Source organism: Phyllostomus hastatus, unplaced genomic scaffold (genome assembly GCF_019186645.2).
Source record: "Phyllostomus hastatus isolate PE091 unplaced genomic scaffold, TTU_PhHast_1.1 phas_scaffold_1066, whole genome shotgun sequence".
Lineage (NCBI taxonomy): Eukaryota > Metazoa > Chordata > Mammalia > Chiroptera > Phyllostomidae > Phyllostomus > Phyllostomus hastatus.
In genome coordinates this window covers 34,638,830-34,663,568 of record NW_025334004.1, presented here as the reverse complement: position 1 = coordinate 34,663,568, position 24,739 = coordinate 34,638,830, and the positions used below count along the sequence as shown (strand labels likewise).

Genomic DNA, 24,739 nt, shown 5'->3' with positions numbered 1-24,739 from the left:
TCAGCATGTGCTCTGCGAGGCTCCCCGCACCTCTGACCGCCGGCCGGCCGCCGGCCGCTGGGAAGTCCTGCTTCTGTCTGCAGTCTCTCTGAACACCCCGCTCAGGCCCCTCGGGTGGGCTGTGGGGGGGAGGGGCAGCAGGGGTCGGGCCCGGGGCCTCTGGGACTGGCCGGTCCGTTGGTCGGTGAGGGTCCTGAGCCCTCCCACCCATGCAGGAGGCCGGTCTCCCCACGGGGGCAGAGGGGCGGGTCTGCGCCGAAGGGAAACAGCCCAAGGTGATGCACTTGAGGTTCCTGGTGTGTGTGGTTTTCGTGCGCTTTTAACACCGAATGTGTGTGCCTCTGACATTCAGAATCCAGGTTCCCACGGCCGCTGCGGACCCGGGGAAACCAAAGGGCAAGGACAAAGAGCAGAAGCTGTCCCTGTCACCCCAGGGTGAGTGGCCGAGACGGGGAGGCAGCGGGGCCGGAGCTGCGAGGTCTCGGGAGCCTCCCGGTGGTTGATGGGAAGAAGCGGAGCCCGGACTCGCCCGACCCCAACAGACGGCCGGGGGGCGTCAGGAACAGGCTCTGGGAACCTCGGGCCGGCCCCCCTCCGAGCTTCCCTGGGGCACCGAGTGCCACCGGTGCCTCAGAAGGGGCTGGAAGGGGCTGTCCCCACCTCCCCCCAGTCACAGCCCACGTGCAGAGGCCAGCTCCGGGGCAGTCCAGTGCCCAGTGGCTGTGGGTGGTCTGCAGGCAGCGCCCTGGCTGCCACGGACAGGAAGCCGCAGGGGGGTGGGCAGTGGCCTCGTCCCTCCCCCGGGGGCCTGACTTCACAAATGGCTCCTTTTAAAGACATTTCACTCATTCATCCGCGTTTCTCCCCGGCAAAGGCTTGGCGGCGCCCTCCTCCGGGGTCTGAGCACTCGGAGCCAAGGCCCTGGGCGCCTGCTGGGGCCCGGACACCGGGCCGAGGGGGGGGCCCCCAGTAGACAAGTCACAGCTCCCACGCCCGTGCAGAGGCCAGGAGGTGACCCCTCTGCAGTCCCCTTGGGGAGAAGGGGCCTGTGCAAACGGCAGTCCCCCGGGAGGCGGCCTCTGGCTGGAAGGAGCCCTGTCACTCCAGGGCCTGCCTCAGGGAGGGGCCTCCCTCAGAGCCACGGGGGTCCCGGGACCGGACCAGCCCTGGGGACTCCCCCAAACCAGCAGCGTCTCCCATCCCCGCAGTCCAGCGTGTCCCGGGGCCAGACGGCCGAGGCCGCGAGCAGGTGTCCGACACTGGCCTGCAGCTGCCGTTCCCGCCCCTGGCCCCGCCCGAGGCCGCGGACACCGTGGTCCTCCTCGTGGACCGGCCGCTCCTGGAGCTGCCCCTGGAGGGCCTGGCGGCCTTCAGGGAGGGCCCGGTCTCCTCCGTGTCGCGGGACTTCTCCCTCCAGATGCTGTGCAACCGGCTGCACCGGGACGAGGCAGGTGAGCGCAGCCGCCGGCCGGCCGCGGGCGCGGCGTGAGACGGGGCTGCTTGTGTCCGCTGTGCGAGAAGGACCCGCGGTGGAAGCAGGGCCGGGGCAGGTGCTGGCAGGCGAGGGGGCGTGTCCAGCGCTCCACCGGGACGCTCCGGCCTCACGAACCTGCGTCTCCGTCTCCGGGGCGGGGCCAGTGCCGGGTGCGCAGGGGGGCGGGGCCGGTGGGGATTCTCCACGCCGGGCACGGCGCCGGTTTCTGCGTGGGCACGGCCCGTCAGGATGTGTTGAGTCAGAGTAGATTCACCCTTCCAGCTGAAACGGGAAAACCCAGGCAAGATACGTGAACTAACAGTTTCCAGAGGTCGGGGGCCAGGCAGGGGGAACCGCGATCCCTGGGGGAGGGGCCGGGGACCCCCAGCGGGGAGAGGCTGTTGGAGCAGAGAGTCCCGGAGCACGTGGGGGTCGGCCGGCGTGAGTGCCCGAGCCGCCACGGAGGAGACAGCGGAGACAAAAACGTTTGTTGGAGGAACAGCCGGGACGAGGCGGCGAACCGCCTCAGTGCTTCCGACACGGGGGACAGACGGCGCCTCGTGGGGGCCGGCAGCGGGGGGTCCCGGGGTGGGGGGTGGCCCGGGAGCCTCTGGTGGCTGTTCCTTGCCTGAGGTCCGGGGCCCAGGCCCCTCCCCGCCCCGGGAGCCTTGACATTGGAGACGTTCCTGTCGTTCAGCTTCAGAGAACTCACAGCCCCCGTCCCTCCCTCTCCTGGCTCCTGGCGGCGGCGGAGAACCCCGCAGAGCCCAGGGCGACCCTCTTGGAGGGCGCGCGAGCGGCTGGTGCCCCACTGTGCCCTGCGCCCGCCTCTCTCCCTTCGTGGTGGCACCTCTCCGTTCACTGTCTCCCACAGACGCGGCCGGGGCCAAGGACGCCAAAGGCAAAGAGCTCAAGAAGCGCAGCCCAGCAAAGAGGGGCCCGAAGGTGGGTGGGTGAGGCCCCGGCGGCCACGGGGGGGGGGGGGGGCCTGGGGCCGCGGGAGGTGCCCCCCTCCCCCACCGTTCGTTGTCTGCTGCGGCAGGGCGTCGCGCCCCGGAGCGTCCCCTCCAGCTGCGTCACCGTGGACTCGGACAATTTCAAGTGTATCCTTTGCTGACCCGCCCGCCGGGCCGACCTGAGCCCGAGGTGCTGGTTCTCCTTAACCCAGGCCCAGTCATCGTGGACCCCTACGAGGAGGCCCAGGGCCCAGGTGCGTAGGGCCGGCTCGGGCGCTGGGTTCTGCCCCGCCCCGCCCTCCTGCAGGAGGTCTGGGACAGCGGGGTCTCCCAGGGCGCAGGTGCCGCACTCCCCCGCCCCACCCCCACCTCTCCGTGCTCCTGGGGCTCCACTCCGGCCCTCAGTCTCCCCGAGGGGGCGGGAGGGAGACCAGCGTTCCCCCAGCAGTGACCGGTGCCCCCGAGCCCACGCCCGCCGCGGTGGGACGGGACAGAGCTCCTGCGTCTGCACCCATTCCGTTCCATCCCCGTCGCAGAGATGCCAACTCCCATCGCCGTGACCCGGGAGATCCTGGAGAAGTTCAGGGACACCTTCGCCGCGCGCTGGACGGGGCACCTGGGCAAAAGGCCCTTCCCCAGGTGCGCCTGGGCCCCGAGGGTGCTCCCCATGCGGGCCCCTCCCCCTCTGTCCCTTGGGCGCCCTCCTGCCTGAACCCCGTTCTGCCCTGTGAACCCCGGCCTGTCTTCCCCACACACCGGCCTCCTCGGCCTCCGGGGTGCCCGGGTCAGGGCGCGGCGTCACGGATGAGGACCCAGCGCGCCTGTCTGCGGGTGCCCGTGGGGCCCCGGCGTGCTTGGGTCGGGTGTCCCTCCGGCACTTCCCCTAGCCCAGCGGGATGGGGTCCCTTCTAGGGAGAGTGGACAGGGGGTGGGGGGGGCACATTGGACGTGTTCTGGGAGCGTGCCCTGAGCATGGGTCACTCTGAGGACGGCGGGGCGGACTCGGTCCCCCACCCCTGCGCACGCACCCCTGCCCTCCCCCGCCGGCCCCGCCCCCCCCGCCGGCCCCGCCCACCGAGCCCCCGCCCCGCCTCCACTCTGCAGCCAGGCCCAGTGGGAGCAGGCCCTGGGCAGCTGCTCCGGCTTCCTCTTCCACGGGATGGAGCGCTTCCTGTCGCACCTGTCGGTGGAGCGGCTGGCGGCCATGAACCTACAGGGTGAGCAGGTCCCCTCGGTGCCCAGCGACCTTGCAGCGGCCAGAGCCGGTGTTTCCCTTGGGAGTCAGCACCGGACACCCGTGTAGCAGGGCCTCGGGGCTGTGTCCACGGGGTGCTGGTCACCTCCCCTCCCCACTGGTCCCTTCATCTGAGTTTCACAGCCCCGAGAGGAGGCTGCCAGGTGCCCTGCCCCCACCAGGACGCCGTGCAGGTGGCCGGCAGCATCTTCGGGGCCCCCCAGGGACGCCCCCCCCCTTCATGGTGCGTGTCCCTGCCGATGGCAGCACGTGGACACTGGTCTGTCGGCTGCCTGCCCCGGGTCTCCTTTCCGGCCCTCCCCCACCCCGGCGAGTCCCTGGGCGGTGGACGCAGGGCCCGTTGGGGTGGCTCCGAGCCTCTTAGGGGGGACGGCCGGCAGAGCCCGAGGACGGTGCCAGACCCTGAGCCCCGCGGGGCAGCGGCACAGCAGGGCTTCCGCTGCCCGCCCCCCCCAGGGCCCAGCTGCGAACAGCTCGGGGGGAGCCGAAGCCCAGCCGGCCCTGCCCGCCCACAGCAGCTTGCGGCCCGGCCCCCGGCCCCTGGCCCCTGTGCTGGTGGTCGCTGGGGGCCACAGGGACCCACCCGTTGCCCCATGTCTGAGACTCCTGGGGGGGGTGGCGTGCTGGGAGTGGGACCTCTCACGGGGCGGCCATGCCTGGGCCCGGGTGCCCAGGGCGGTGTGCAGGGTGTGGGGCTCCGGGCGGGTGCCGGGAGAGGGCCCGTGGTTGAGGCTCGAGCCGCGGGCAGACTGGGCTGCGTCTCTGGCCCTCTGTGCCCCGTGACGGCAGCCCCCCCCGCCCCCCCCCGCCAGACTGCCAGCTGATGGTCCTGCTGGACCTCAGCCGGACCCACGAGAGCCTGCGGCGGACCATGGAGGCTTCGGAGTGCAAGAGGTGCCTGGCACCCCCCCGCACGGCGGCCTGTGCAGGGTGGACGGGGGTCGGGGCGTAGGATTGATGGGTGGGGCCCCTGGGCGGTGTGGTGGCAGGGCCCTGGGAGGGGCCAGGCCGCCACGACCTGCCCCCAGCCCACCCCGCAGCCTTGGGGCCCCGAGGACTGGCCAGGAGTCGGGCCAGCAGCGGGGTGGGCACGGGGTACGCACCCGCAGGGCCCGGGTAGGTGGCTCTGGCGGCCGAGCAGGGACCCCCCTCATGGCAGGGCAGGTGCCCTGAAGGGCCCGTGCTGGGGCAGCGCCTGCCCCCCAGGGGACGTCTCCGGGGCTCTCAGTCCAGCCGCCCGCCCCAGCCCCCGCGCCACCTGGGCCGAGCGAGCAGCAGGCTGTGTCCCACGGGCCCCACCCCCGCAGCGCCCTGGAGATGTCCCTGGAGGAGCCCGTGGAGGCCGCCGTCCTGCTGAGCCTGGCGGGGGTCCGGAGCGTCCTGGCGAACCAGTGGTGGACGACCCTGCAGGACAACGCGCTGCGGGCCGGCGTCCTGTGGGAGAGTGAGCGGCCCCGGCCTGTGGGGTGCCCTGGGGCCCCCCTGAAGCCCACGGTTGGGGGGGGTCCGTGCTCATCTGAGGCGGGTCCCCCCTCCCCCCAGATCTGCTGACTGTCGGTAAGCCAGCTGGGAAAGCGGTTCGCCTCCTTCAGACGATGGAAGCTGAGGAAGTGGTGGGCGACGGTAGGTAGGGACTGTCCACGCCCCTGTGCAGGAGGAGTGGGTGGGGGGTGAGTGGGTGGGTGGGTGGGTTAATGTACAAATGAGTGAGTTGAGTGAGTGAGTGGGTGAGTGGGTGAATGTACATGGGAATGAGTGAGTTGAGTGAGTGAGTGGGTGAGTGGGTGAATGTACATGGGAATGAGTGAGTTGAGTGAGTGAGTGGGTGAGTGGGTGAATGTACATGGGAATGAGTGAGTTGAGTGGGTGAGTGAGTGAGTGGGTGAGTGGGTGAACTAATGAGCGAGGGAGCGAGGGAGCGAGGGAACGGTGACTGGGCACGTGAACGAGTGGCGACCGAACTGGCGGCACAGGGCGGTGCGTCGGGTCCCAGGGCCCCGGGGACCAAACCACGGACTTGAGGACGCAGAAGCTTCGGGCTTGGCTGGGGAAGAGCTGCCAGCAGGTGGCGGTTCTGTGGGCGGAGAAGGGCCCTGGGCGCCGGAGCCCCACTGGGGTGCGGCGTGGACGCCGTCACAGAGGAAGGGACCCACGGGATTGGGGCGGCAGCGGGAGGCCCTGAGCTCACAGAGGTGTCCGGCCTCCGTGTCCCCATCTGTGAGGGACCCACAGCGGCCTCCACGCGGGGGCTGACTTCGGAGGCAGAGCTAGGGGCACCCGCCTCCCGTCCGCCCAGGCAGGCGGGCCGTGGTGGGGGGGGGGGGCCGGACGTGCAGCCCCCGGTGAGCCTGCCATCCCCTCCCTCAGATGAGGCTCTGCAGACCCCCAAGGACAGGAGGCTGTCCCGGCCTGCACCGCGCAGCTCCGACTGGCTCTCCGTCAGCCTCAACCTGGTGCTGTACGGGCTGCCGCACCAGGCCATCGTGTGACCCTCCCCACCCGCCCGCCGTGCGCCCTGGGGCACCCTTCTCCAGGGGCCTCCCCCCACCACCCCGCACCCTCCTGGGGGGGCTGCCTGCTCTGCGGCCCCCCTGCACGCGGGACCCTCAGGGAACGGGCCTGGCGGGCGGGTGGCGTGAGGGCCGCACCAGGGGCACATCCCTGCTGCCTGCGCTGTGGGGTGTGCCTTTCCCCGGGGCGGGCGGAGGGGTGGTCTCCACGTCCCCCGAGCCCCTGGAGGGGGGCGAGCCGGGTCCCAGACAGGAAGCCCCGCTGGGCTCCTTTGCATCTTGTGTGAGCACTTCAGTAAATGATGTGTCCCGACCTCTGACCTCCGCGTGGTTTCTGGGGCCAAGGCACTGGGGGGTGGGGCCTGGGCACAGCCTCCGGGGCCACGACATCGAGACACCAACACGGGCACTGGCACCTCCACTTACCTCCCGGCTCAGGGGCAGGGCCAACTGTGAGGGATGAGTCCGGCCTCCCCCAGGGCCTCCCGCTGGGCGGGGAGGTGGGGGCGGGGCTCCCACGTGGGCCAAGGAGGGGACAGGCCAGCCACGACACATAAGCCCTGCTGCTTCCACCGGTCACGGGAGGCTGGCTGTAGTGCTGGTCCCTGAGGGGCTGGTGGGGTGTCCAGGTGGGGCTGTGTCTCCCGCTGGGACCGGAGACGAGAAGCCCAGGGTGGCAGAGCCCCGGCGGTTGCGGGCGGCGGGGGGGCGCGGCGCACGCTGCAGGTGGTGACGTGGGCACCCGGCTCTGTGGCTCCACCCACTCGCCTTCCCCAGCGCTGGGAGGAGGCGGCAGGTGGAACGCTGACTCAGAGGCAGGCCAGGCCGATGTCCACCCTCCACCCCCCTTGCTGGCCCTCGACCTGGGCACAGGGGTCCCGCTCTGCAGACCCGCTGTCCATGGGGCCCGGCAGGGGCTCGGTGGGGTGCCCGCTCTTTGCAAACGTCTCCGGGCTGCATGGCCGGCTCTGGGCTTGCCACCCTGCGTCCGCAGCCCTGTGGCGGGTCCCACGGGTCCCGAAAGGGTCAGTGCAGGGGAGGAGCTGGGGGTGTAGGCCGGACCATGTGGGGAGAGCCAGCAAGTGGAAGGGGGGCTGGGGCCTCGTGTCCCCGAATGAGGGACGGAAGTGACGCACACGCAGCGTCGACGGCACTGGGGACTCGGGTGAGGCTGTCTGTCCCGCCCGCTGTCCGCTGCCCGCTGCCCCGTCCTGTGCGGCGGGGTCGCCGCCAGTGACTGGATGCTGAGCCCTTGGAGGAGGTGCTGGGCCCTGCCCAGCGCTGTCCGCTGGCTTCTGGGCACAGGCCACGTCCCCGGGCAAAGCTCTGTCCCTGCCTGCCTCCCTGGAGACATCTCGGGCCCCCGAGCACCCGGCAGCCACGGAGGGCCAGATGGCACCAAGCCAAGGGACCCCTGGTCGCCTCGTGTCTATGGGCTGGGGGGCCGGGAGCTGAGTGGATGGGAGGTGGCGGGAGGGTCAGGGACCCCCACGCCCGCCTGGCACACACACCCTCACGGCCCGACGCCGACGCCGGTGCTGAGGCCGGGTCCCAGCACCACAGCCGCCCGCGCTCCAGTGCAGAGGCACCAGGACCCAGACCTTCCACAGTCGGGGGCGGGGCCAGCGGCAGGAGCGCCGCCGGACCTGCTCAGACCGCGGGCCGGATACCGCTGGTGTGCACGCACAGAAACGGCAGAGAAACGGCCCTGGGCGTGCTGCCGGGGGTGAGGCAGGCGCCGAGGCCCCCGGGAGGCCGCCGTGGGCATGCAACCCGGGCAACCGGCCCACGCTGGGCGTGGACCCGGGGAGCGCAAACCTGTGTTCACACAATCACCTGCATGAGCACCTGCAGCAGCTTCAATCGGTCACAGCAGAACCCAGAGACAACCCGAGCGCGAGTCACACCCCCCTCCCCCCGCCCTCGCCGGCGGTCCGGACGAGAGGGCGCCGGGCCCGGCGGAGACGCAGTGTCTCGAGCCGCGCGGCCCACGGCTACCGCGCGGAAGGCCAGCCTGCAGACGCCGTGGGCAGAGGCAGGCCCTCGTCGTCAGGGCCGAGGGCGGGGGCAAGGCCGCCTTGGGGAGGCCGAGCGGAGGGCTCCCTGCCCTGCCTGCAGGTCCCTGGGAGTCTGTGGGCAACTCGATGGAAAGCTTTAAAGCTCGTCTTGGATAACACTGAAAGGTGGAGACTCCCCCGTTTTTGCTGGATTTTTTTCCTTTTTCCAAACACACAGTTTTCCCATTTTTTTCTAAGTTAACTAATGACCAGGAATAAATTTAGAGCGGAGCGGCGCGGCGCTGGAAATACAGGCTTCCCGGGGGCGCGGTGCTGGCAGGCGCCCAGACCCCCGGGGTAAAAGCTTCGGGAGATATTTCATCCAGCGCTGCCCGCTCGCGCCCCCGCGCCTGCTCGCGTGAGTGCGATTCCATGTCTCAGCGGCGCTAAAATAACTTTCTGAATTATGTCCCGGCAACATAACAAATCACATTATCAATTAACTTCTACAACAGAAGTGGCTTTCTGTAATAGATCCAAGCGTGGAAAAATTACGTGGGTGAAATTTATGTAACCCTAAAAACTGTAAGGAGAAGAAAGATCACTTCGGATTTATTGGTCGTAACAGGGACGGCCGTGGTTCGCAGCGGGCGGCCCTCGGAGGCGGGGTGACGCCGGCTGCGCGTCGGACTCGTCCCGGGAAGGACGGAGGCCAGTGTGGGGGGGGGGGGGGCTGTCCCTCTGGCCCACACTGAGCTCCGTGAGCTTGAGCTTCATCCTCTCTGACCTGGGACTGCCCCGCGCTGGGACCCTCAGGCCCAGGCCCAGGAGGCGCCCTGCCCACGAGAGTCCCGCCCAGCCCGCGAGGTCTTGCATGCCAATCACCTTTTTAAAAGTTCGACTTGTTTTCTTAATTGTCTTGAAAACAGGGATTTCCGTATTTGAAAAATAAAGAGTGTTTTTAACAATTGTTTTGTTTGTAGAGAATTTGGAAAATGACCCTGGCCGGTGCGGCTCACTGGACCCGGCGCCGGCCTGCGCACGGGCAGGCCGCCGGTTCCTTCCGGGTCAGGGCGCAGGCCGGGTGGGGGGCCTGTCTCCGGTCGGCACGCGTGGGCAGCAACCACGCGGTGCTGCTTCTCCCCTTCCCCTCTCTCTAACAATGAAGAAATATCTCTAAGAAAAAAGAAAGTTTGGAAAATGAAGCCCTCTCGGCCGACGGCAACGGTCGGCGTTCGACGGGTCTCCCTGCTCGGCCTGCGTTCCGACGCGCAAGCTCCGTGGGCGTCTGGACGAGCCCCGGTGTCTCCACTTACCGCGCTGGAAATTCCCCGTTTCGGGACTCGGAAGCCAGAACCTTCCTGGAGAGGGTCCCTCCGCCCCAGCAGGCGGCCCGCGCACACGGGGCCTTGTCCCTACAAACCCGTCCCAGTGCGCAGGGCACAGGAGGCGGTGCGCCGGGGGGGGCGGGGGTGAGTGGGCGGGGCCCCGGCGCACCTGGTGTCCCGCCCTCAGGCCCCGGTGCTGCTTGCGCCCTGTGTCTCCGGGCCCAGACCGAGGTCCCTCCTGCTGACGCAGCCGCCACACACCCTGCCCTTTGCCAGCCCCCGGCCGCCTCCGCCGGGACGGCACGGGCTGTGCAGGAGGCGTGCCCCCTGCCTGGCAACCCCGCCGATGTCCCTGCTCACCTGGGGGGCCACCCCCGCCGCCTGTCCACCTGGGCCGCGGCGCCCCGGCCTCCCTCGTGTCCTGACTTAATTCACAGTCACAGCTAAAACAGGCTTCAGATTGATTTGGATTCAGAAATTAGGTGGGTTAATAAACTAAAATGTTCACAGCCCCTTGTATATAAATTTCCATTAAGTTCCCTCATCCAACACTGGTCTCTAATAGTTTAACTTCTGCATTAAATAATTAAAACTCTATTTTCAGTTGCTGTGAGCAATTGTTTTCCTTAATGATCTTTCTAGAGGAGCCAGTAATTTTATATCTTGTAAAAGTGATTTACTGGCATCATTATCCCATATCCCTGAAATATGGCCCGGCGGCTCCGCGAAAGGCCGTCTGTATTCGATTAATGCTCCCCACGTTGGACACGGAGGGCTCCTCACGCCCGGCCGTCCTCTCATTTTATCGTGACGATGATGAAGATGGAAACAACCTGCTTAATTGTCCCATTTCCAACAGGGAAATCAATTTGCAACACGTCTCCACCCTTAAAAAAAAGGACGAGACGGCGACGCGGCGCGCGGCTCCGGGGAGGGGCGGGAGGGGCGGGAGGGGCGGGGCGGCGGCACTCAGCCCCAGGCCCCGCCCACGCAGGGCGGGTGCGGGGAGAGCGGACCGTCCGGTACCGCAGGCTGGCCAGCCCCGCCCCCTCCAAGCACAGGGCCGCACGGGGGTCCTAACGGGGACTCTGGGCAGCTCCTGCATCGAGGGTTTGGGGGGGGTGACCCGCAGGGACCAGCCCACTCCGGGCTCTTGCTCCTCCTGCGACCAGTCCCCGAGGCCGGCCTGGCTCACTGGACCCCCGGGGGGGACATGGGCTGTTTAGCAAATTTGACTGGGCAAGTGAGGGTCCGGGGGTCTTCACGAAGCCCCTCGCCTTTGTCAGGACAATTCACGGGCCGCATCCTGCCCGCCACTTCGTCAGGCGGCGGGCGCTGTGGGCCACGGCGATCTAATGGTTTGACGTTTTTATCGCAGCTTGTGGGGACCAGAGGGAGATGACCAGACTGATGCTGCGTGCGGCTGGCCGGCCGCCGGGAGGGAGGTGACGGGCCAGACTGCAGGGGGCTCCTCCGTTTCCCTGTTGTGGATGCTGATTCTCGGGGACAGGAGGCGAGAGGGGGCCGGTCCTCCCCTGGGTGTCCTCCCCGCGCCCTCCGAGGATTTCTGGGCGCCCCGTGCGGCTGGGCTGGGGTCCGGGGCATCGGAAGGACCCAGGACCATTCTGCCTGCGGCCTCAGCCCCTGGAGACACCCCCTTTGACACGAAGGGCTGGGCTCAGAACTGCCCCCCACCCCCGGAAGACGGGCTGTGAGCCCCTGGCCCCGTGGAGCTGGCTGTGCACCCTGCGGGGGCTGCAGGGGCGTTTTCGCCGGCTCCTGAGCTGGGTGTCCGGTCACCAGCCCGGCGGCCAGGCATGTCCCCTGCCTGTGGGTTTCTTATTCGTGACCTGCCCCTTTCTCCCCTTTTCCTCATTAATCCTAGTTCTCCGTGTAACGGGAACGCGGGTTTTCCTGTCACAGGCCTGGGAAGCTCGCTCCCGCCCTCCCGGCCCTGCCAGCCCGTGTTCATGGCGGCTCCCTCGCCCTGAAACTCGTTCAGGCAGTGTCCCGGCAGCCACGTGACTGCGCCGTGCGCCCCCCCGTGCTGGAGCCCGCAGGCCCCGCCGGCCAGGGGGTGCTGCCGCCACCACCACCCCCCACCCCGCTCCGGCCCGGGGCATTCTCCATCCGCAGTCATGCTTGGACTGAGACCCCACAGAAGTCCTTCGGAGACCAGGTGTGTGGGTGGGGTGGCCGTTGCTGAGGACCTGGCTGGACAAGGACCTGGCTGGACAGGTCCTGGCCACCCAGGGGTCTGCTGGCCGGGGGAGCCCTCCCGGGAGGGCAGCTGTGGCTGCACAGACCTGGGCTCTGTAGGGGCTGCAGGCAGAGGGTGGGGACACGGGACGCCAGAGGCTGGGCAGAGAGCCCCGAGCGGGTAGAGCGAGGGGCTGGGGGGGAAGGGCCGGAGTGAGGCCCCCGGTGCGAGGTGACCAGGCAGGGAGACAGGTCTGCGTTTTCCAGGGACACGCTCAGAATTCCTGGGACGAGAGACCTGCCACCCCCAGGGGCCGGCTGAGCGAGGGGCTGGCTGGGGCGGGCAGCCGGGTGGGAGGTGGTGTCTGTGTCCTTGGCCCTGCGTCCTTGCCCTGAGGGAGGCAACTCGTGTCCGGGACCCTCTGTGACAGGGTGGGTCTGCATGCCTGGGAGACGGAAGCTGCCGGCACCCCGAGGTGACGTGGGTGTCCGGGCCTCAGGGCAGAGTGCTGCTGATGGGGGAGTGGGCGGGAATGTCGGGGTCTCTGGTTGTGGCACCAGCCCCCCACCAGGAAGGGGTCCAGGCAGAGTTTCTGATGAGCCAGGGGTTCAGGGTTGGACACTGTGGTTCTGACATGGCCTCTGTCGGCAGGACCCCCGCCCTCTGGGGGGAGCCCAGCACCCTCCCCCGAGCCAGGCCCGGGCCAAGTGCGTGGTGAGGGGTCACGGACAGCTCAGAGGGCGAGACCGCCCCCACGCCCACCTGCAGTGGCAGGGCCCTGGGCATCGGTCACCTGCTGCCCTGGTGGGTTGAGACCCCCGCATGGGGCCCCCACCCCCACTCCTCTGGGGGCAGCGTGTGCCCCCCAGGGCAGACACAGGCGGACCTGCGCTCTGGTCAGGGGGCCAGGGGCCTGGGGCACCTGCCGCCCAGCCCCACCCCACTGCAGTCTCCTCCCCGGCGCCTGGAGCTCGCTGCCCCCCCAGCCGGAGCCCACCGCCCATCTGCAGCCCCTTCTGAAGTGGAGGCTGGTGCCCCTCTTCCTTCAGGAACCCCCCCCCTCCAGGGTCCCGTCCTCCACCCCCACCCCGTCTGCTCCTCCTCGGCCTCCTGTGCTCTGTCAGCCTCTGCTCCACCACATGCTTGGAGCACCCCCCCCCATGACCCTGCAAGCTCAGGACGCACCTGTGGGCCCAGGCCCTGCAGGGTGGGGGCCCCAGTCCTGTGGGGGCCGGGAGAGGGGGCTGCAGAGGAAAATCCCAGCGACCGCCCAGGGCAAGATCTGGGGGCGGGCCTGTGCCCACCCCTAGCTGCCCCCATCCTCCGGGTGGGACCTCCCTGGGGGGGACTTGGAATCTGGTGCCAGGCACCGGGGAGTGGGGTCGGGAGCAGGTGGGACCCCCGGCACCCTCTCCCCACCTCCGGAGCACCTGCCCACGCGCTGCGGCCCTTCCCCGGGGGACGTCTGTCTCACTTCGGGGACTCAGCGTTTCCAAGAAGCCTCACGGGGAGGGGAGGCCAGCCCACTCTAGGGCGTGCGGGGGCCAGCGTGGGGGGGCCCGCTTTTCCCGTGGGCACAGGGCGATCTCCGAGGGCCCCGCAGGCGGGTCGGAACCGCCTCAGGCCCCTCCCAACCTTCGGTCTCCCGGGACGTGGGCCCCTCCCTCTCAGTCACCAAGGTGCACTGCGGCCTCACCCCCCCCACCCCCACCCTCGGGGGAGCCCCCTCCCGACCAGCGCTCGGGCCCGGCACCTGGTGGGGGCCCCTTCCCGCCTGGCACGGGCGGCCGGGTGCCCAGACATCGTTGTGGGGGGGCAGGATCCGGGAAGGCTGCCCACCCAGTGGCCCAGTCGGACCCTCAGCCACCGGGAGGCCTCCGCATGGACAGAGACCGGCCTGGACGGCGGCCAGGAGTCCTTCCGGAAGCGCACCCGTGGCCGGTGCCACTGGGGCCCACCCGCGGCAGCAGCTCGGGGCAGGCAGGCGCCCTGACACAAATCTCTTGCTGGGCGTCCATTAGCACACTTGGCAGGCGGTCAGGCGCCCCCCGGAGAGCGGCCCCGGGGGAGAGGGAGGGAGCTCGTCCCCGCCGCCGCGCACCTGGTGCCCGCAGCCCCGGGGAATCAGCTCGTGGCCGTGATTTACGGCGTCCCCCTTTGTCCTCCCCTGCAGGGGACGAGCTCCTGCGGCCGCGGATGCGCCGGGAGCGGGAGGCTCCTCCCCGGGGATGGTCCCTGAGGGCCCGGGGCTCGGCGGTGCCGCAGGCTCCCTCCCGGGACCCCCCCACCCCCATTTAGGTAACTGCCCCCCCTTGCCTGGCCCCGTTTACACAGGGTGGGGGTGCCTTCAGCAGGGACCACCGCGTCAGATGGGGGCGCTGGCCCTGCTTGCTGGGTGAGTAGGTCTGAGAGCCTCGTCCGACCTGGTGTGGGTGTGGCCTCAGGCCGCTGGTGGCCTCAGGTCTGTCTCAGAGCGGGAGGGCAGGTGGGCCCGGGGTGGGGTGGGGGTGGGGCCGCAGCCGCAGCCTGGGGCCGGCCAGGAGGAGCCCCGCCCCAGCTGCGAGCTGCCTCGGCGGAGGAGCCCCTCCCTCCAGCGCTCCTTTGTTCATTCATTCATTCTGGCTCCTCGCAGCAGGGCCCGCGGGGCCTCGCAAAGGGAGGTCGGGTCTGGGCGGCAGAGCTGGGCGCCCGGGGGAGGGAGCCTGGGTGTGGGCAGCCGGGTGAGCCCAGTCAGGCGACCGAGGTGTGTGCACCGTGCAGGAGCAGCACCTGGCAGCAGCCCCCCTCCCCGGCCCTGGGCACAGGGGTCCCCAGGCAGGGAAGGACCCAGTGACTTGCCAGCGGCTAGGGAGCCTCGAGGGGCCCGGGGGCACCCCGCACACCCACGCGGTCTGGGGGCCAGCGTGCAGGCCCCCACGAGGAAGGGCCCCAGAACCCTCTGCCAGGGCCCCGTGCCGGCGGGCCCCCTGAGAGAAGAGAGGTGCCGCCAGCCAAGGGGACTCAGGTTGGGGGACAGGAACTCTGCCCACTTCTCTGTGGATGTGACGTTTATGCAAATAAACACCTCTGAGAGGAATGAAGGAGCTGGAGAGGGGAGGGTCCCACGAGGTGGGAGGTGTCGGCCGTGCAGGGAAGCCAGGGGCCCGAGGGGGAGGGGCCGGGGTGAGGGGCCCGCCGGCCTGCCCCCCCCCCCGCCCTGGAGGGGGAGCCCCTGGGCCCTGACTGCTGCCCCGGCGGCATCCTGCCCTGGGGGGCTGGGTGGTGGGCCCCGCAGCACCTCCCCCCCCCCCCCCCCGCACCTTCCTCTCCCTCAGCGCTTCTCCGGGCCTCCTCCCGCCTGCTGGGGACCCGCCTCCCAGGGCCTGGCTCTCACACCTTCCTGGGGCAGGTGCCTGGCTCACAGGGTCCCTCACGGGGCTGCACGCCCTGGACTCAGGGCACCTGGAGGCTCCTCAGGGGAGTCTGCTCCCTGGCGGGGGGCACAGACCCCCTGCGCCCATGCTGCTGCCAGGCCCCGGAGAGCCTCTTGAACCGGGGACCGGGGTGCATGTTTGTTTCCCCCCTGGAAGCACTCACTCGGTCCCCGAGGCACGGAGCGGGGCAGGGGCCCCGGCAGGGCGGCGGCGGCTGGGGGTTGGGCCGTGGCGAGCCAAGGCAGGTGGCCGAGAGAGCGAGGTCTGGGCAGAAGGCGCAGCCAGGGGCCCGGGGCGGGTCAGGGTGGTAGGGGAGGGAGGCGGTGGCCTGGTCTTGGCCCCGGCGCCTCAGCCCGACGCACCCTGGTCGTCAGGGGGCATGGACAGAGTCGGAGCCTCGAGGCTGGAGCCCCAGATGCGGCAGTCAGAGGAGGGGGCAGTGCCTGGGACCCCTCTGCCCAACTATCCTGGCCCCTCCCACCCCAGGGGTGGCCCTCACCCCTCCGCAAGGCTGGGGGCTGGGGTTACCGGCAGGCACACTCAGGCGCTGGGCGGCCAGTGGCGGCCGGGCCGGCTGCCTTTCCGGAGGGGTCTGCCTGCAGCCTCCGCTCAGGACAGGAGGTGGTCTGCACCGGCCGCCACCCTCAGCGAGCCCACAGCCAGCTCTTCGTCTGGGTCCCCGAGGCTCCAGGGCGGCAGGCACAGCCCACCCCACTGCAGCCGGGTCTGGGTCGCAGGATTGCACCGGGTCACCTCAGTGGCCAACCGGCTCCTGAATCCACCCCAGGGAACAGCTCAGACGCGGGTGGGGGAAGCCAGGGCCCTGGGTGGGAGGGCTGCCCCGAGGCCTCAGCCCAGGGAGGGGCGGCCGGTTCGGGGGGCGAATCTCCACTTCACTGGTAAGACGGTTGGAGACGCAGCCGCTCCCGGGCGGTCAACCCGCGCTCCTTTCCCCGGCACCGCCGCCTGCCCTGTCCTCCCGCCTCCAGGTCCCACACGGACCCGCCCAGGGCCTGGACACCTGCTACCCTGGCCGGTCCTCCCCAGGGACAGGGTCCCCGGCCCCCTCCACCCTCTAAGAGTCTCGGCCCGGCCCGTCCTGCAGGCGCTGAGGCACGTTCCATCTTCTCTGTTCGCCACCAGCCCCTCCCGCGCGGTGAGCGGGGGCGGGGCGGGGCCGGGGCCGAAGCTGGCTGCGCTCCCCCGGCTCTCTCAGGGGCCCGCGGCACCTAGCAGATGCCCGAGAAATAAATGCTGAACGAATTAAGTCTCTGCCAAACAGCAGTTGTCTCCATTTCCGGGCGGTGCTGTTTGCGACGAAACGAGCCATCGGCCCTCCTCGTTTGCGGGACGTTTACGCCGAGACCAGGAGAGGGCATTCTCGGACCTCTCCGCGGCCCGAGGAGCCCCGCCCCCGGCAGGGCGAGCTCGGAGGCGCGCCTTCCCGCCGGCGGCCACCAGATCTCCCCCGGAGCAGGGGCGGCGCCTGGGGCGCAGGAGGAGGGGGTGTGGTGGGGGCCCGGGGAGTGGGGCGGAGCGCGCAGGCAGCGGAGCGGCCAGAGACCGCGGGCCGGGAAGGCGAAGTTAACAAGCCTTTACATCCGGATCGGGGCCCGGAAGCCGGCGCCCTGGGCGGCGGCATCCAGGAGTGTGGGGCCGGGGCCGGGCGCGGGCTCCGGCACCCGGGCGGGCGGGCAGGGCAGGACGGGGCGCGCACCAAGACACCTAGGGCCAGAAGGACGTGGCACCCCACCTCGCCCAGTTCCTCCAAACCGTACCCCGCCCCCCGCATCCCGCCCCCCGCGCACATGTTCCCCGTTGAGCCACGCACGCCGCGGCCGGTGAGAGCAGCAGTCCCACTCGCCACTCCAGACGTTCCGGGCGCAGCCAGGGCGAGTCCGGCGCGCAGACAGGCCTGGGGCCGCTGGGGCTCAGGGCGGCGAGTCAGGGTCTCTCTCCTCAGCGGTAAAAGGGGCTGGGAGGCTCCCGCGCGGGTGTGCAAGGAGCCCTCCTGCCGTGAGTCGGGGTCGCGGGGACCCTTCGGGAAGGCAGCCGCCTCTGTCATCCCGCCCACACGCGCCCCTCCTGGGCTGCCCCAGAGAGCCTTCCCGCCGCTGCGACCCCGGTGGGCTGGGTCGCGCGGAGGAGGGGTCCGGCCCCCTCGGCCCCGCCCCTGAGCCCTCCCATCTCGACCTCACTGGAGCCGGAACCTGGCCACCCTTGTCGCCGCCTCCGGGGAGCCCAGAGGGGCCCAAACTCTGCGGGGAGGGTCCTCCCTGCGGCCGGGGTCTGGGGGCGCACACACGCGGTTGTTTCCTCCGAGAAAGTGGGGCGCGAGCGAGGCCCGGGCGGGTCTCAGGGCCTGGCGGACCCAGCGCCGTTCGCAGCGTGAAAACCCCGGGAACGGTGCTCTGGGTGCCGGGGGGCCTGGCTCCGCTGGCGCCGACCCTCCGCGGGGCAGCCACGCCCGGGCCCCGCAAGTGCGGCGCCGGCTGAGGAGGCCTGGAGAGAGACCCCACCACCCCCTGCCCAGGGCTGCGCGCACCCGAAGCCCGGCCTGCCCGAGCTCGCACGCGAGGTGGGGCAACCATCCCACTCCCGCCCAGCACGCGGCCAGCGACTTTCCGAGCCCCGGTCCGGTGTAGGGACTCAGGCCCCGCCGCCAACTGAACACAGCACAACGAAAACGGACCCCCGAGGGTCGCGGTGCGAGCGGATGTTGGGTCCTCGCGCAGAGCCGCGGGGGTCGCCTTCGTGCGCGCCACCGAGATCCGGGAGGCCGGAGGGAACCGGGGAAGTCGTTGCGGACGGACCGCACGAGGCTCCGAGGGCCCGCCTGGCGCAGCCCCTCCCTGCCGCCACGAAAGGGCTGTCGGTTCGAGGACGTTCGGTCACGGCTTCAAACGGGCAGCGGACAATATTAATATCCTCCACTTATTAATACGTGACGCCACCCAAAAGGACGAAAAACGCCACCGCCCAGCGTTCATTTACTCAGCGCCTCTCCACCAGCGCTCGGAGCCCACCGCGGCCTCATCGGAACCCACAGCAGCTCTGGGGGGGGGGCTTTTTGTGCCCAGAAGGCACCGCGGGCCCCACCTGCCTGTCTAAAGGCCGCGACTCTGCGCCGCGCTTCGGGCGAACCCACCGGGGAGGCCCTGGACGCAGCCCACAGGCCGTGCGCTTTCAGGGTGCTGAGGCTGCGAGGGTTCGCGTTACCCTGGCTCAGGCTGCGCGCAAGGGGGGCCGGCCCTGGGCTCGCCCGCGAGGCTCGGAAGGAAGCTCCGTTCTCAGGTTGACTCCCCCGAACCCGGCTGCAACTCAAGCCCCAAACGTCCGCTCTAGAGGCCCGGACCGTCCGGGCGGTCCAACCTGGCAGAGGACAGGCCTGCGGGCTGGGAGCGGACGGGGAACCGCCCGGCAGCGTGTGCGCACGTGGCCCCGGGACTGGCCTCGCCACCGCGCCAGCCGTTTGCCAGTGAAGATAGAGCAGATTCGCGAGGGCCAAGTTTGGCCACTCGGGCCCGGTACTCTGACCTCCGGTTTCCTCCGTCGCCCGTATGCGTCCCCGAGAGTCCCCCGGAGAAATGTTGGCAGCTCTCCCCCGACTTGAGCGGGAGTGCCAGGGGAACGGCGGGGCGGGCGCTGGCCGTGTCCCACGACGGCTCCTGCTCTCCGGGGGCGCTTGGCCTAATGGGGCGCATGGGAATTGACGAGTGGGTCCTCAAATCTGCATTCTTTCGGGCGATAAAATATGCTCTCGTATTTTTTCCTGATTTCCCATTAAAACCTGTGCCTAACTAAACTCCCATCCAACGGGATTTATTTCGTCCCGGGGGAGATAAATCGGGCAAATTTACAGCCCGGAAGGCACCTGCCGCGTTAATGGGCCCTTCATGGAGTGCGCGGCCCGCGGGGGCGCGCGGCGGGCGGGGCGCTGGCCAATGGCCGGGCCGCGGGCGCCCGCAGCCAATCAGCGCGCGCGCCGCGCCGGGGTCCCGCGGTTATCAGCGCCTCCGGCCCGCGCGGCGCCGCTCCGACCAGCCCCGGAGCCGCGGCCCGCGCTCGCCGTCCCCCGCCGCCTCCTGGCCCGACTCGAGCCCCGCGCTCGCCCTCCGGGGCCGTCGGCGCCCATTCGCGCCCCGCGCTCCGTGAAGCCGCGCCCGCTTGGGCCACGTGCGAACTTCCCGGGCCGGATGGGCGCCCGGGCCGGCGGCGGCGGCGCCCATGGACGCTAACCGCCCGGGCGCGTTCGTGCTGAGCAGCGCGCCGCTGGCCGCGCTGCACAACATGGCCGAGATGAAGACGTCGCTGTTCCCGTACGCTCTGCAGGGCCCGGCCGGCTTCAAGGCGCCCGCACTAGGCGGCCTGGGCGCGCAGCTGCCGCTCGGCACCCCGCACGGCATCAGCGACATCCTGGGGCGGCCCGTGGGCGCGGCGGGCGGCAGCCTCCTGGGAGGCCTGCCCCGTCTCAACGGGCTCGCCTCGTCGGCCGGCGTCTACTTCGGGCCCGCGGCCGCCGTGGCGCGCGGCTACCCTAAGCCGCTTGCGGAGCTGCCCGGGCGGGCGCCCATCTTCTGGCCCGGCGTGGTGCAGGGCTCGCCCTGGAGGGACCCGCGCCTGGCCGGCCCCGGTGAGTGGCGCGCGCGGGAGTCGGCGCGGGGCGTGGGGCGGCGGCGGCGGCGGCGGCGGCCGCGCTTACCCGCTCTCCTGTGCAGCCCAGGCCGGCGGGGTCCTGGACAAGGACGGCAAGAAGAAGCACTCGCGGCCGACCTTCTCCGGCCAGCAGATCTTCGCGCTGGAGAAGACTTTCGAGCAGACCAAGTACCTGGCGGGCCCGGAGCGCGCGCGCCTCGCCTACTCCCTGGGCATGACCGAGAGTCAAGTCAAGGTGAGGATTCGCGGCCGGGCGGCCTTGCGGGTCCCGCGGCACCAGGTAGACCCTCCCGCCCGCCTCGTGCGAACCGTCCGCCAGCGGCCGCCAGCCTTGGCCCAGCCCCGGGAGGCGCCGCTGCCCTGAGGCCAGGGTGGGGGCCGAGGTGCGGGCCGCGGGCCAGGCGGCTCGGGAGGCGCCGCCTGATGCATTCCTGCGCCCGCAGGTGTGGTTCCAGAACCGGCGGACCAAGTGGCGCAAGCGGCACGCGGCGGAGATGGCGTCGGCCAAGAAGAAGCAGGACTCGGACGCCGAGAAGCTGAAGGTGGGCGCGTCGGACGCGGAGGATGACGACGAGTACAACCGGCCCCTGGACCCCAACTCGGACGACGAGAAGATCACGCGGCTGCTCAAGAAGCACAAGCCCTCGAACTTGGCGCTGGTTAGCCCTTGTGGCGCCGGCGCAGGGGACGCCTTGTGAGGCCGCGTGCGGCCGGAGGGCCAGGGTGGGGCGTGGCCGGCGCCCCCAGCCGGAGTTGTACATATATTTTTACAGAGTAAGTTATAAAGCGGCCGGCTCGGGCTCGGCGCAATCACTTTGTATCACCAATAAATTATTTAACACGTCCCGTCGGAGCCGCGGCTTCCGGCTGCACCGCGTGTTTCTTCCTTCCCGTCCCCTCTCCCGGCCGCCAGGGTCCTGCGAGGGTCGTGCGCGGGGGAGCTAGCCCGGTCCCTGCGCCCCAGAGCGGAGGCTGAGGCCGTTCGGGCGGCCGGAGCCGGGGGACACAAGGCCCGACGCTCGGGAGAGCGGCCCCGGCCCCGCGAACCCTCGGCGGAAAGGAGCTTCCGGGCCTGCGCAGGAAGAGCCGCGAGGAGCTGGACGGAGCGGGGCGCGCGGCGCCCGCAGGTGAGGCTCGGGGCTGCGGGCTCGCGAGGCGCCGGCGCAGACGGGTGAGGCCTGGGGCGGACTGAAACAGGTTTGGGGGCCCGGCCCCGCTCCCTCCAGGCCCCGGCTCCCGCGGGCGCGGTCAGCTCGATTGTCTGGTGTATGAAGTGCCTTCGCCCGCTTGCTGGGTATTTACAAGTGTTTGCCAGCGCACAGCGGGTGGAGTAAGTGGGGTTTCAAATTCCTCCGCGTCACGGCTCTTCAGCTCGCGCTGGAGAAAGCGCCCTTCAACCCAAACTGGGGCCGGGAAGAGAAACCCAAGAGACTGCCCGCGGGGGCGGCGCAGCCCCATCAGCGGCCCGCGCACCCTGCGCCGGAGCCCTGGGAGCTCTGCCCGGCCGGCGCCGCCCGCTCGGTGCATCAGCGGGACGGGCCGCCCGCCCGCGCGCGGAGGCGTCCTCCCTTCGGCCGGCTGCCCCGCGTCCGAAGGCGGGTCCCAGTACCGCCGCCCCGATTCTGTCCCGCTCACAACAGACTGGCGTCCGCTGGGCTCTTTATGTTGTGTCCTAGTGGGCACAAGTATTGGGTGTTAATTCCAAAAACTACGTGTGCACGGTTGTAGCACTCCACGGCCTCCTTCGGAGGACAGAGAGAAACCGCAACGGCTGGGGTTTCTGCAGCACCGCCGTCTGTAAGGACCCACGGGCGGGCTTTGTTTTTCTCCAAGGGAGCAACACGGAATTTTGTTTTATTTCTGCAAGTGGAGTGTCCTCCCCGCTCTCCGCTCCCCGCTCCAGTGAAGAGTGGGGGGGTTTCCAGTCTTGGGCTGGAGGACGGCCCTGCATTTACATAATCTCATTAAAATGCGCGGGGCGGGGGTGGGGGCTGCGTCCCTCACGGCTGCTGTGAGGAGGCCCCAGGCCCGCGTCTCCGCTCTCGGCTCCCAGCGTCTCTCCTCCGGCGGGACCGAGTCTGGTGGGGACTCGGGCGGCAGGGGAGGGCACGGCCCTGCCGCACGGCACTTCCGAGGGGGGCGCGCAGAAGGGAGAGAGACAAAGCCAGGCAGAGCTGTGTTCACCATGATCAATTTTATTGCTTAGGAACCGGAGCGGTCATTTCTGAAGGCCTCCACAGTGACCAGCAGCTGAAACCCTGCTGGACAGAACTGCCGCGCGGCCGAGGACAGCAAGGGACGGACGGCCGCCCGCCCCCGTCCCGCCGGCCGGAGCAGCCTGGGCAGGCCCGTGCCGCTCGCACTGGTAGTGACTGACCTACAGGCAGGCGCCCACCCGCCCGCCGCCGCCGCCCCGGGGCCTCTTAGTGTTCTGCAGCGGAGGAGCGGACACGCTGCTCCCCCGGGGGCCCCGTGAGGCGCCCGGGGCTGGGGGAGGGCGGGCAGCCCGGTCCCACACGGGGCGTTTGCGGCCGAGCCCGGGACAGCTGTTCTCTTCACGGTTTTGGATGCAGTTCACGTTACAAGCGGTTTCTACTGGAAGCGGACTAGGCTACTCTCATTCCCCATGATATTATTGTTTCATGTGTAATACTTGGCACCATAGAACAGTAACAAAAGACAGACAAAACAGTTTACAAAATTCTTAAAAGGTGTACACCCGAGCCGGCTGCAGACTTCACATCCGGGTCTCCCTGTCCCAGGAGAAGGCCGAGGAGCAGCGGCCGTGGGTGCGGCCGGGCGAGCGTGCCCGCCACCCGCAGCGCACCGCCAGGCCCCTGCCCGCTCCGCTCCCAGAGCCGACGCCCAGCTCCGATCCTCCTCGCTGACGGGCGCTCCTGAGCACTCACACTGGAGAGTATATTCAGCATCAGTCTGGTAAGGTTTATAAATTACTTTAGAAAGTGTGTATTTATATGTACTCATATATAAAACGGGGAAGCAGCTGCAGCGTGGTTCGGAACCGTGGACGCGGCAGCGGGGGAACGCAGGGAGCCTGGCCACCCGCGTCCCGCAGAGCGCGCCTGCCCGGGCTCCCTCCGGCTGGCAGCGGGCGCCGACGCCCGTGGGTCCCCACGCTGACAACTATGACAAACCGAAAACCGTGAAGTCTAAAATACAGAATCTCTGCTGTCTATTAGAGTTTTGGCAACAGGACTGTGGCTTATTAAAAAACCCAATGTTTCTACTTAATGTCACACGAACAGACGAGACGGTGAGGTATGTGGGCCCCGGGACGGCCGGAGGCTGAAGCAAAGTGCGGGCCGCCGGCGGGCGGGCGGCGCTCGGCGAGTTACTCGATGCAGCTGCTGAGCGTGGACTTCCGTGGACGCGGCCTCCGGCTGCTCCTCGCGCTACGGGCAGGGCTCGCGGAGGCTCCGCTCCTGGGGCTGGCATCGCCTCCCTGCCGCGGAACCAGCGGTTGGTTACAGGCACAGACACACCGGGAAAAGCTCAGAAAAGGTGAACTCAAGGGAAGGAGCCATATTTACCACACGTCACTGCACGACACAACACTTGTGCACGTGTGCGTGAGCTTTACCTGCCCCGGGCGCCACGCGGAAGGCCAGGAACACGGGCTGCGGTGGGACAAGAGCAGGCGTCAGCACCCTGGTGGCCACCGGCCGCCCCCTCACCCTCCAACCCCCCCTCGTCACCCCAGAGCCCCGATGACCGGACCGGAGCCGAGCGGGGCCCCAGGGGCTCCCGGCAGGCGCCTTCCAGCTCCGTGAAGGGGTGTTCTTTCCAGATGACGGCCGATGCTCGGACAGGCTAAAGCCGCTGACCGTGCCGCGGATAACGGGGGTGGGGCGGAGCTCCCGCCTGGCGCCCCTGTGGGGGCTGCGCTCGGGGCGACACCACCTGTCGCCAGCACGCCCCTCAGCGAGGACGCCCGGGCTCCAGTGCAGGGACAGCCCCCTGTGCAAACGAGTCCCTGAGGCACTGACCTGTGACCCTCACTCTGCACCCGCCCCTGAGACCGGCCAGGCATAAGGACAATAAAACACCTCAAGTGCACCCTTGGGAAACGGCCTCAGAAATAATCTGTGGGGACGTGGTATTTTTATTACAAATAGTAAAACTGTATTTTATTCTACTGTGGCTAGTCACTGCTGCCTCTTGTCTACCTGCCTACCTACCTGTCTGCCCGCCTACCTACCTACCTACCTGCCTTCCGGTGTTTTATTACAATCAAGTGGAAGCAGACAGCTCAGCCTATGCTGAGCCGCCAGCGTGCGGGCAGACAGGGAGAGGAGGCAGAGAGGCGGGCACCCACCCCCCGGGCCGGCTCTGGCCTGTCACCTTGTGGTCTCCCATGCAGACGTTGGGCCCGATGTGGTCGTAGGCGACAGCCTTCTCCTCGCTCTCCGACTGGGAAAAGCAAACAGAGGGACCGGTGTGGGAGGAGGGATGGTGGTGGTGCCTGCGAGCACGCACCTCCCCCCACCCCTGTGCCACTGGGCCCACCAGGGAGTCGCCGGGCAGGAGGGTGGGAGCTTCTGGCAGGTGTGGCAGCACCTGGGCCCTTGGGCCGGGACGGCGAGGAGGCTCGGAGCCCCAAGCCTACTGCTGTCGACACGACCCCCACAGTCAAACAGTGGTGCCCACTGCGTCTGCTGCCCGCCAGGCCTGGCAGACTCCTCATTGTGGGGGAGGCTGAGGGCTTGGTCCCGGCCATCCTCCGACTGGCCGGACTGCCCGTCCGCAGCGGAAGCACCCGAGACTACGGTGTTGGGGCTGAATTACCTTTAATGCAGCAGGAAGCTGCCGGTCTCACCACGTGGAGCGCTCACCGCCGCAGGAGGTGCGGGCGAGCTCAGCCTCCGAGGCGGCTGCGTGAGCACCCCACACGGCCGCGCCGCCGCCCACCCAAGGGGCCACGCATCACGG

General features: G+C 69.5%; 3 protein-coding genes across 4 annotated transcripts in view; 2 read left to right on the top strand and 1 right to left on the bottom strand.

The window, feature by feature from the left end:
* The window catches only part of CFAP46 (cilia and flagella associated protein 46), a 56,148-nt gene extending 49,923 nt beyond the window's left edge, over positions 1-6,225 (top strand). Inside the window, exons 49-59 of the mRNA XM_045854401.1 lie at positions 353-435; positions 1,209-1,451; positions 2,349-2,419; positions 2,517-2,577; positions 2,649-2,684; positions 2,967-3,069; positions 3,535-3,647; positions 4,498-4,579; positions 4,993-5,129; positions 5,228-5,308; positions 6,053-6,225. Of these exons, the coding sequence (XP_045710357.1) occupies positions 353-435; positions 1,209-1,451; positions 2,349-2,419; positions 2,517-2,577; positions 2,649-2,684; positions 2,967-3,069; positions 3,535-3,647; positions 4,498-4,579; positions 4,993-5,129; positions 5,228-5,308; positions 6,053-6,174 (1,132 nt within the window). The 3' untranslated portion in view covers positions 6,175-6,225. The remainder of the gene's footprint in view (positions 1-352; positions 436-1,208; positions 1,452-2,348; positions 2,420-2,516; positions 2,578-2,648; positions 2,685-2,966; positions 3,070-3,534; positions 3,648-4,497; positions 4,580-4,992; positions 5,130-5,227; positions 5,309-6,052) is intronic.
* Positions 6,226-19,360: 13,135 nt separating this feature from the next.
* NKX6-2 (NK6 homeobox 2) lies at positions 19,361-20,574 on the top strand. The gene is made up of 3 exons (XM_045854573.1): positions 19,361-19,766; positions 19,852-20,024; positions 20,233-20,574. The coding sequence occupies exons 1-3, from the start codon at positions 19,361-19,363 to the stop codon at positions 20,485-20,487; spliced, it is 834 nt and encodes a 277-aa protein (XP_045710529.1). The 3' UTR covers positions 20,488-20,574.
* A 1,390-nt stretch (positions 20,575-21,964) lies between these two features.
* Positions 21,965-24,739, bottom strand: part of INPP5A (inositol polyphosphate-5-phosphatase A) — a 141,672-nt gene continuing 138,897 nt past the window's right edge. The window contains exons 14-16 of one of the 2 annotated variants that reach the window (XM_045853845.1): positions 24,152-24,220; positions 23,341-23,427; positions 21,965-23,252 (exon numbers count right to left, since the gene is read on the bottom strand). In XM_045853845.1, coding sequence (XP_045709801.1) covers positions 23,347-23,427; positions 24,152-24,220 — 150 coding nt within the window. In that variant the 3' untranslated portion in view covers positions 21,965-23,252; positions 23,341-23,346. The remainder of the gene's footprint in view (positions 23,253-23,340; positions 23,428-24,151; positions 24,221-24,739) is intronic. The other variant, XM_045853844.1, reaches the window with a different exon arrangement.